At 36.8% G+C, this 9,380-nt stretch overlaps 2 protein-coding genes across 2 annotated transcripts; one reads left to right on the forward strand and one right to left on the reverse strand.

The window, feature by feature from the left end:
• Positions 1-2,067: 2,067 nt before the first annotated feature.
• On the reverse strand, positions 2,068-3,181 carry LOC102808377 (nicotinamide N-methyltransferase-like). Its single transcript, XM_085499004.1, has 3 exons — positions 3,049-3,181; positions 2,656-2,863; positions 2,068-2,482 (listed from the first exon to the last, which is right to left on the reverse strand). Exons 1-3 carry the CDS (start codon positions 3,179-3,181, stop codon positions 2,068-2,070), a joined length of 756 nt encoding a protein of 251 aa, XP_085355130.1.
• A 2,826-nt stretch (positions 3,182-6,007) lies between these two features.
• LOC100368621 (nicotinamide N-methyltransferase-like) lies at positions 6,008-7,142 on the forward strand. Its single transcript, XM_002732988.4, has 3 exons — positions 6,008-6,164; positions 6,336-6,543; positions 6,728-7,142. The coding sequence occupies exons 1-3, from the start codon at positions 6,008-6,010 to the stop codon at positions 7,140-7,142; spliced, it is 780 nt and encodes a 259-aa protein (XP_002733034.1).
• Positions 7,143-9,380: the final 2,238 nt, after the last annotated feature.

Consider the following 9,380-nt stretch of genomic DNA (forward strand, 5'->3'; position numbering starts at 1 on the left):
ATTGAAACCAGACCAAACTTGCAGCGTCCCGTATGTACACATTCATGACAATACTAATCTTCATCTTGATAACTTGACTTTGCCAAACTGAATTAACTAACTCGTCCTTGGCCATTGTTGTGGATATTTTTTTAATACACTTTCTGCTATTGGTTTTGGTGACCGTTGCGATTCATACACTTGCTTCATATATACCAATGCCCATTTCCTGGTCCGCGTTAATTGCGCCCTCACTACACCCAGTACAGTAGCCCGGGCAGGAGGCAAGCTTGTTCAATGTCCACTGCCCTCTACGTCATAGCTATTCGAGCAAAACTTCATAATATCAGGAATGATGAAAATACCTCAGACCTAACAATTCGCTGGTTCCCGGCGTCCTTTGCGAATGGCAGGTAGGACGCAGGTAACTAGTAATCGCCATATTGTTCCATTTGAGCGGGTTTTGTCGGCCGGAAGGAACGCGACTGGGTGACGTAATTTGAAAACATTCCAAGTTCCGTTTTGCGTAAACGTGTCTGTAATGCTACAATAAAGCCATGCTCATACATACTGCCTGCTTAGATTCACTCACTGCTTACAATGACGACGTAGCATTTTTAATTACTCGCAAGAAGGGGTTCAGTTCCCTTGCTCACTGGCTACATTTTTATGAGCAAACACCAAAATCAATCTTCAAAAATCGGAAGGATTATGGGTAGGTCGTACCCTTCCCTTAATATCAAATGCAACAGTATGGGGTCAAGGGTCAAACATTTGGGTGATTATCTTGAGAATTACATAACTTATACTGAACTTTTGACAAAAGTGAGTAACAAGATCAACTTATGGAATCACTTTGTTTACAACATGTTTATAGACGGCGCACTTCTATTATTAACAGCCTGATCTCATTGCAGTTAGTGTCCCGCTTTAATAGCCTTGTACCGCCAACATACGTAGTTTTGAAGGGGTAGAAAATGTTTTAATTCTATTGGCAAAGACGGCATTGGATATATACCAAAACACTGTACCTTGAAAAGTGATGGACACAATAATATTAGTTGGGTCGTAGTTCGTTTTTTTTCTTGGTTGAATAATAAAAATAAATTCGACAAAACATCTGTAATTATGAACCAAACAAAAATAGAGATAGCAAAAATGTATGCTTCATTAAAACTTCCATTGAATATTAGTATGCAATGATTTCAATCGCTTAGTTGCGTGAGTACAAAAAATGACCGATTTGAACAGAAACAACGACGATCGAATGGTCAAAACACACAGATTCAGTTTCCGGTTAGATGTAAAACTAGGCGCCTGTGCGTTTGGCACTAGAATGACATTACGAAACACACGAAGAAGGTAAATGTGAGTGCGTTCGGGAATCTTCAGGTTAACGTGTGTCAACAAACTACCAGCAAGATCTGCCGAAATAATCTACGGCATGCTTCAAAATATATAGAAAACTGTATTTTGTAGGTTCAAAAATCGATACTCATATGCCCATTGTTATTCCGCGATCGTATTTTATTTTATTTCACTTCACCAGTAACAACAACAATCACAGTACAATACAGTGCAATACAGAGTTTTATTAATATGAAGTTAATCGTTATTCATCTACCCTGTCACTAAAGTTAGTATATATGATATTGACATACTAAATAAACGCGAAATATCAGTGAAGAAAACTTATTAGACATTCGTGTTTAAAATCCAAGCAAATAATGACAATTGTAAACGCCGGTCACACCAATGATGCGGCACAGCGATTTGATTCGTATCACAATCGATTGGAATACATAAACTTTCAAGAAATTTAACTCGAACCCAAATAAGCAAGTGGTAAGTTTCCCACACTGTTCAACACTTGTAGCTTGGTGGATTGAATACGTTATTGACTTTAAATATACTACAATTCAACAATATTGACCACCATGAGATGCGTCTATTGACTATTGTATAACATTGACCAAATATTACTTTCACAACACAAAACACAGTAAACAAAATAATGAAAGAACGAAGACTACTGTACTACTCAATCAACTAATATGATGTAGGTGAATGGCTATTATGATATCATCACTAAATCTTTCGAGCTATCATCACCATTGTGAATTCATAGTTCATATAGTTACACGTAGTAGTGTGTTTAGTGTGATACGTTTTCTCAACGACGAGTCCGGCATCCTTTAATGACTTTAGCAGAAATTTCTCATCAACCTTGAAACAGTGCAACCGCTTGTCTCCAACCCCGTAATAATCAGCTGGCATGGAAATTTGTACAAACCATCCACCACTGTTTAGAAGATTTGACGCATTCTTCACGTATTGTGCCCATTGTTGTCGGCTATTGGCAACGGCTTCGATGCAAAAGCCTGTCAGCACACAGTCGTAGCGTGGCGAATCACTCGTACCAACTGGATACTGTTTAGTTATGTCGCAATAAGCGACATCCGTTATTGCTTTACGCAATTTATTTTCTCGATCCACTATATTTCTGTTATAAATAGAAAAAAATTACCTTAGATAAGTGACCAATCTCACGTAATATATATACCTGTAATCTTGGCAGATAAGGCTGGTTGTCATGTAATGAAAAGTACAATCTGAAGTGCTACTGTAATCGGTTCATATGCGTGTATATTATAAAATAAAATATGTTCTACTTACTGATGTCCTTCTAGTTCACACACATATTTCATGTATGATTTCCATTCAAAGGCACCAGCATCTTCATTCACCCAGCGTTGTATAGCGTCTTGGTTTTCTTTATCAATATCAGTCGCAATAATTTTATTGAACTTTGTACATGCTGAGATGAATTGATAAACGCATGGCCCAGCACCAATGTCAATCAGACGATTACCAGATATCCCCTCTAGTAAAAATGTAAAAAAATCAGTTGATTAGATTTCAGAGGTGATTATCTGTATGTCCAAAGCCCATGTGAATATCCTAATATGAATTTACTATTGAATAGAACATACAATAAATATAATTCATGGCATACACGAAGCCACCAAGTTTAATTACACTTACAAGAACTGAAAATGTCGTGCAGACTGTCCAGTAAAAATCTATTGACCGGTGCCTTTCCAGTGGATTTGTCTAAATCAGGGTAATATTCTTTAAGATAGGTGTCCAAGCAAAATGCCTTGGCGCTCTCGTAACAGTCTAATGTTGCCGGTGCTGACATGGTTCTTTGTGAACAAGGAAGCGAACAAGTGAGTAAAATGCTGTATGAATCCTAATATATACTCACTCACGCAAAAAGACGTGATTTCCACCAGCATGCATTGTACAATCAACTTAATTTGTGTAAAGGAACAATTAATATTCATGATTTGTGTCATTAATTGAGCCCGTATTAATAAAATTAAAATAAAACAATTAATACACAAACCCTCATAAAATTAAATTAATTTAATTCATTTTCGTTTGATCTGTCCACGCTTGGAACACTCCACTGAATAGTAAACGTCTTTCTAACATGATAGTTATTTGGTATGAGAGTGTTTTTACTACACGGATACTTCAAATTATTGGGGTAAATTCATTTTATTTTCATTTTTAATATCACTACCTTTGCGGAATTTTGCGTTTAATAATAACAAAGACTCAAAGTTGATGAACAATCTCAGTTTTGAATTATTTTATTGTATTTATCATAATACATGTATAAATATTTAATATAGTCACGTGAGTGTTGCATAGCAACCATTTATCATAAGAATTCAATAAAACATATTTATAATACCAGATATCTTCATAGTTAAAGTCGACATTGAATGACAAGTCGTTATTAACTATTCTATCACTCATTCTAGAATCATCTAGCAGCCTACAATTGATTATGTTTGCTAAGCTAAATTAGTATCGGAAAATTTAGCATAAATATCATATTTTGGCGTTATTAATATTATTCAATGCTAGATTATATCACTGTCTAACCAATGACAATTAGAATCAGTGTTATCCTGGTCACAAACATCGCTACTCAAGTATACATAACCACAGGGACTCACAGGGAAGATTTATCTAACTATTTATGCCCGACATTGCATATGTTATCGTATCTTGTTTGTCCAATTGTTATTAAGTCTTGAAACAGGTTTAATGGTATTGCACTGAATGTGTGTGTGGAATACAGTTACGTATGAACACTTTTGTGTTGTTTGACCACATTGTTATTTCGTTACTCCAAGAAATCATATTCAGAATCCTCCCATCTTTTTCTGTGACCGGTCGCCTGATTTGTTGGGTGACCCACGCTACCCCGTTGGCGATTACACGTTGTAGAACCATATTTAAAGTTCAAAATATATTTCAACAGTTTTTAAGTTTATTGAACATCACCCCGATTCAGAGTTATGTCACAATTTCCATTACCCGCATATTACTGAGTGGTGATGATTACATTGTTATGGCAATGATACTAGTGTATCTAATTAATTAAAATTTGAAACAGTTCAAAAAGTGTGGCTCTTCGGCCACGGGATTGAGCAATGGCGTCATTGGGAACGCAATTTGCATGGCCAGCCCAGTTGTTTACTTGGTACACGGCTGTTATTATTTCAACCGTTGTTGCTGACACCTTTCGCTACACTATTATATATATTGAAAGGACGTAGTGACACGCTTTGTTCAACCGTGCAAGTACGTACGTCACTAAACCCATGGAACTATTATAGTTCCATGCTAAACCTTAGTTTTTATTTAATGCCGTTTAGTATCACGGTTTCTAACTTAGTACTTGGACCTCTAATAATGCAATGACAAATGTAAGGGGTAAAAATGACTTCACAAACATTACAAAATCGAGACTGTGTGTTTGTTTGTTGACTGGTGACAGATATATTCAGCGCAAGTAGCAACTTATTGAACTGATTATGTTGTGGTCAAACAAAACTAAGTGATATAATAGTGTGTTGCCAGACATGTAACCGTTTGTATCCCTAACTGCCAGTCGTGCCTCATACGGGTCGTCACTGATAAATTGTACAGCAGTTTATTCGTGATTTATGTACATTTTACATTGTGGTCATGGAGCTGATATTTTCAGTCCCCACTTAGTGGTCGGGCAGATAGTTTAGTACATCTCTCACATCAGCTACGTTTACGTTACGGGATCTCGCATGTGCTAAAATTTGTAATCTTTTATGTTTGGAAAACGATTACATCAGTTGCGTTCACGTTAGTCGGGACCCACTTGGAACCCACTTGGCTCGTGTCTGTTCGCCCTTAATTGCTCATAAAAGTTCAACACCGAGGGCGTGATTTCGGTTCGTGCCGTGAGTTCTGACATCAAATCTCGGCACGTATCGAGTTTCGGTCTCAGCTGTCTATTAGGACCTTGATCGATTTTTATTGGCACTTGGAGACCCGGTTCCGACCATTCACACGCACGTTTCGGCACGTGCCGACTCCGGTCTCATCGACACAGGCCGAGATTTGCAAACCTCTATTTTATACAGCCGAAACCGCTGTTAAAGGATGAATGATTTAATATCTTGAATATCTAAAAAAAATATGATATATGACATTTAAATTTGAAATACTCATCCATCCCATGACATGTTTGCAATCATGTCAAAAACAGCCATGCCACGAGTGTGTTATATATCAATATATTCGTTATTTTTCAAATATGTCACGAACTTTGTTGCAAAGTGCCATCATAGGGGTTGATGAAGACTTGAATACGGGCCGATAATAGCAAAACAAAAGTTTGTAGTAAACAATTAGAAGAACGTCTGAACCGATGTTACAGAGTTCGTGAACAGATAACACCAGCATTCATCATGTCAATGATTCCGCAGCGATGTCATTGTGACATGTGTAAACGATCCCCTATAACTTGCATGGATCAATTCACTGCTTAGTAATACGTGATTAATGGGTATTGATTGATTTCACGCTACCCGTGAACAAGTGAGAGTGACGTCTTTCTGTGTGGGTATATATTAAGAGAGAATCACACAGCATTTCATTCACTTGTTCAATTCGTTGTTCACAAAGAACCATGTCATCACCGGCAACATTAGACTGTAACGATGACACCACTGCATTTGGCTTGGACACCTATCTTAAACATTATTACCCAGATTTAGACAAATCTACTAACGAGTCTCTGGTCAATATATTTTTACTGGAAAGTCTGCACGACATTTTCAATTCTGGTAAGTATAATTTAATAGTACTGTATATAGACGAAGTAGCTTCGAGTATATATATTCAGTGTATGATGTATTCAACTAGCATGCCGGATTTACAGACATCGTGACTTTTACAACTACATCAATTTATTTTGAAGTATAATTATGTAAACCTTTTTTTTACGTACTTACTAGTGGGAGTATCTGGTAATCGTCTCATTGACATTGGTGCTGGGCCATGCGTTTATCAATTCATCTCGGCATGTACAAAGTTTAATGAAATTGTTGCGACTGATATAAGCAAAGAAAACCAAGACGCTATACAACGCTGGGTGAATGAAGATCATGGTGCCTTTGAATGGAAATCGTTCGTGAAATATGTGTGTGAACTAGAAGGACATCAGTAAGTAGAACATATTTTATTTTATAACATACATTCATACAAAACGATTATAGTAATGAAACTTCAGAGTTTAGTTTTGATAATTAGACAAATCAGAGTTCTGTGTCCAGATTGAATGTTCATTATGAGTAGGTTCTGAAAGTTTAGGTCACTTATCTAAGTTTTTTTTTTCCAATTCAAACAGAAATACAGCGGACCGAGAAAAGCAAATGCGTAAAGCAATACAAAACGTCACGTATTGTGACTTTTCTAAAAATTATCCTGTTGGTTCGAGTGATTCGCCGCTCTACGACTGTGTGCTGACAGGTTTTTGCATTGAATGCATCGTCAACAGCCAACAACAATGGGTACAATACTTGAAGAATGCGTCAAACCTACTCAAGAGTGGTGGTTGGTTTGTACAACTTTGCATGCCAGCTGATTTTTACATGATTGGAGATACCCGGATGTCATGTTTCAAGGTTGATGAAGAGTTTGTACTAAAGGCATTAAAGGAGGCTGGCTTCATGGTTGTGAAAAGTTATCTCACAAAACACACTTCTACGCGTAGCTATATGAACTATGAATTCACAATGGTGGTTTTAGCCAGAAAACTATAATAGCTATTTATTTACCTTATTACAGTTTCAAATATTTACTGTATTGAGGAAACAGGAAATGTTGCAGTATGTGTTTTATTAAGTACAAAAACAAAATAATGTAGATCGTTGTTTGAAGTAATCAAGAGTCGATTCAGTTGTAAATCCTGTTTGAACAATCATCAAACTCATTTCATGATGGCCGGTGACCCATGTTGTTAATTTGATGGGCTATATTTATTGTAATTTCAATCAATTATATTACCTTTCATGGTTGTTGTTGTTTAACAGTTATATCAGTTTAGATTTATTGATACCAGTCTAGTATCACTTAATGATTTATTATTGAATGTCATCACATTTATTCTGAACATCGGTTTAGATTAGCAAACACAATTACTGTAGCATGCTGGGTAGTTTCAGAATGAGCGAGTGAGTGAGACAGTGTATCAGTTAGTAAATAGTCATTGCCACTGACTGACGTCTTCAGTTACGGAGGATTCTGAATTGTTAGTATCATAAATAGTTTTTTTTTTGCAATGTTACAGTATATGATTGCTATGAATGCACATAATGACTCACATGTTTAGTCATAAATTAAAGGTAAATATAATGAAATATTTCATAATTTAAGTTATGAATCTTAGTCTTTATTTTATTTGTCCATATTGATTTTAATTAAAATTCCGCGCAAGTTGATATCAAGCATATTTTTTTTTTTTGAATCTGTGTACTATCAACTTACTATAGAACACGTCAAAATAGCTGCATGCAATTTTAGCAGATTCGACTCTTGGCATGAATTAACATAAATTTTAATTTAGCTAAAGTGTTCACTATCTCCCTGTGAGATTATACTTCATACTGTTAAATTATCTGCATCTTGAATAGACCATTTTCCGTTCACTGCGAGAATCACGCGTTATGCGTGAAATCGAACGAAAAAACAGGACAAACAAAGGTCATAGCGTCGTAGTGGCGTCAAACATCGCGTGGGATTCGACAAACGCGAAGTATTTTGGGGGACATTTCCATGCTTAATAATGTGCTGTCCACATTTGATGATAGGCAATTTTGATTAAGTAAGGGTATTCGGAAGCAATATTCCTCTGTCGAAGATCGGCCGGTCGATGTGAGTTACGAAATAAAGAAATTCTAGTTCAAAATCAAATCGTTCGATTTTTGCGGCAGACGTTCGACGCGCGTTTTTTATACATCCCGCGAGATCTCGCAATTGTACGGAAAATCCCCTATTGGCGAAATTCAGATTAGCTAAAATAACATGCTAGCTAAAAAGACATGTTTTACAGTATTCTCAAATGTTGCGTCATGTGCCATTGTAAATATACGGGGTCGAACTCCGAACAGTAAAACGCAAAAACCTATGGGAAGGAGATTATTACGGGGTAAGACCAATGTTCGCATATGTGACCATGTGCATATGATTTTTGACATCACTCTTGGCCGTGAAGAAACACGAGTTTGGGCAAGGTACGAAACTTATTCGAATAGAAATGATCGTCGTTTATTTTCGAACAAATTAGGTTCACACTGGCACACCATAAAACCACGCACACACCGACAATCAGAGTGTAATGCCGTTGCCACGAGCACACGAAACTCGGGATTTATTATCGAATCTGTGGCAGTTGACTATACATGAAAGAAGGAAATTGAACAGAATAGAAAAACTGCGATCACTGTAAGCGGCGTACAAGCCATGTAGAAAAAAAAACATAAATACAAACCCGATTAATGACGGGACAAAAAACCTCTGGAAATCTGCAGCCGCCACAATGCTCGAATGCACCTGAGGGCGGGGGCGGGTTTCACCCCTCGGTATGCATGTAGTGGAATTGTACAGTACAACCACACGAGTATGATTACTGCAATAAACAAATAATGCTGTAATCTTAACTTTGAAAATACTATGCTTAATAGCAACCTCGGAAATAACACTTCATGAAAGAAGCCGAAAACACAATGCTGCGTGGCAAAGCGTAGACTGACGAAACCCTGACAAGCAACCGCGACATCCATTTCAGGCTATACTGCGTACCGAATGAAATGTCATTACTCGTTTCCAGTTTTAATTGCACAATCAAGAAAATACAACTACTAATTTCTTCACAATTGAGGTATTTAACCTGCCATTCGGAAACATGATTCAAATATTGTATTCCATAATCTTACCAATAGGAAAATAACAATATCGAGAACAGGCTCGATCAAGTAATGTTTCCAATATGTCGATGGCAA

Source organism: Saccoglossus kowalevskii, chromosome 5, assembly GCF_978046115.1.
Source record: "Saccoglossus kowalevskii chromosome 5, keSacKowa6.1, whole genome shotgun sequence".
In the NCBI taxonomy this organism is placed as follows: Eukaryota; Metazoa; Hemichordata; class Enteropneusta; family Harrimaniidae; genus Saccoglossus; species Saccoglossus kowalevskii.

Bases quoted from the DNA above. Each gene is read 5' to 3' on its own strand.
- LOC102808377 (XM_085499004.1), bottom strand. From the start codon at position 3,181: ATGTCAGCACCGGCAACATTAGACTGTTACGAGAGCGCCAAGGCATTT. The intron at 2,864-3,048 runs GTCTGCACGACA...CATTTTTACTAG, and splicing joins CAATAGATTTTTACTGGACA to AGGGGATATCTGGTAATCGT. The intron at 2,483-2,655 runs GTAAGTAGAACA...TATTTATAACAG, and splicing joins TGTGAACTAGAAGGACATCA to AAATATAGTGGATCGAGAAA.
- LOC100368621 (XM_002732988.4), top strand. From the start codon at position 6,008: ATGTCATCACCGGCAACATTAGACTGTAACGATGACACCACTGCATTT. The intron at 6,165-6,335 runs GTAAGTATAATT...CGTACTTACTAG, and splicing joins GCACGACATTTTCAATTCTG to TGGGAGTATCTGGTAATCGT. The intron at 6,544-6,727 runs GTAAGTAGAACA...CAATTCAAACAG, and splicing joins TGTGAACTAGAAGGACATCA to AAATACAGCGGACCGAGAAA.